The sequence below is a fragment of the Anarrhichthys ocellatus genome, unplaced genomic scaffold, assembly GCF_004355925.1.
Source record: "Anarrhichthys ocellatus isolate YVR2014 unplaced genomic scaffold, GSC_Weel_1.0 scaffold432, whole genome shotgun sequence".
Classification (NCBI taxonomy): domain Eukaryota; kingdom Metazoa; phylum Chordata; class Actinopteri; order Perciformes; family Anarhichadidae; genus Anarrhichthys; species Anarrhichthys ocellatus.
In genome coordinates, this window is record NW_022280406.1 from 13058 (window position 1) to 14424 (window position 1367).

At 44.7% G+C, this 1367-nt stretch overlaps 1 protein-coding gene across 1 annotated transcript in view; it reads right to left on the reverse strand.

Annotated features, from left to right (window-relative positions):
- dlg1b (discs large MAGUK scaffold protein 1b) overlaps positions 1 to 1367 on the reverse strand; it is a 31535-nt gene that overhangs the window by 6410 nt on the left and 23758 nt on the right. The window contains exon 13 of the mRNA XM_031879778.1: positions 461 to 557. Coding sequence (XP_031735638.1) covers positions 461 to 557 — 97 coding nt within the window. The remainder of the gene's footprint in view (positions 1 to 460; positions 558 to 1367) is intronic.

Sequence of the window (1367 nt, forward strand, 5' to 3'; positions counted from 1 at the left end):
GGGGGGCGACACACTTACTGTGGCCTTTGGACAGCATGTCGTCACTGTTGTCCTGAGGTCAGCAGAGCCGAGTGAACAACGAGGAGAAAACAACAACAACAACAACAACAAGTTACAGCGTTACAGCGACAGACAGAGAGAGCAGAGGAAACACAGCCGGTCGGCAGGGCTGCGGGGCGGCCATCTTGGCTCCGAGGAGGAGGAGGAGTTTTCTTTTAGTGAGACCAAATATTCTGCCTTCATGGCTGAAATGTTTCCAGTAACAGGCTCCGACTCCCTGAGCCAAAGGAGCATCTTTCACTGATTCAGGTGCGTTCCTGTTAGCCACGCCCTCCTTGCCATGACAACCGGTGCATTTAGCAGTAGCAGCACCAGCTGACCTCTCTACCTGTCGTCTCTCAGACAGACCACGCCCCCCCCCCCCACCCCCATCTCGACGACGTCACTCTGGGATACTTACGGTCGACGTCGCTGGTCTCCTGCTCGCTCGCCTCTTTGCTCTTGTAGAACGGAAACTTTCGGGAAAAGAGGTTCTTTTTACGCTTGTCATTGAGAGACTGCTGAGGAGGAAGAGGAGGAGGAGGAGGAGGAGGAGGGGTGATGGAGTAAAAAAAAAGAGGAGGAAGAGGAGGAGGAAGGGGGAGGAGTCTGATGTCGGTTCGAAACAGAATGAGATGCTTTTTTTGTCCGAGTCTGACTAAATTAAAAATAAAAGCTGAAACTCAAACAAACAAACAGAGACTCTGAACATGTAGAAACTAAACGTTAAGAAAGTAAACAACCTCGACTAAGCCTCCAAAACATGACGAACTCAACGCTTCCTCCAGGTTCACTGGTTGTCTTGATAAATATACATTTATATCATATGTATGTATCTTTATATTTAGTTCCGTGTCTCACAACACGGTTTTTATTCACTCATTAATTCCAGTTGTTTCTCCTTTGGTATTTTGATCCCTCCTCTCTTGCCGTAGTTGGTTCCTTTTCACTTTTACATTTTGGAGCCCTTTGTGGGTCAAAGTCTGTAAGTATTTATGTAAATATGTATTTGTATATCTCTGTGTATCTGCTGTTTTAGTACAACATCTGTGTTGTAGTAGTAGATGCTAATCCCGATTAGCATTTCTCCCTGAAATCAATGTTAAAGTTAGCTTACGCAGGCAAGCCTCAAGAAAACGTCTACTCGCCTTTCTTTCATGAAAGCTACAAGTTTTATTCTTTAATGTTTCCACAGTTTTACAAAAGAAAAGAAAGATTTTAACTAAATACCCTAAAATCTACTACGGATTCCTACTGTTAGCTATGTGCTAAGCTAACCTGTACAAAAGAGCAGAATAGCACCTGTGAATGAAACTCAACACTTCCTG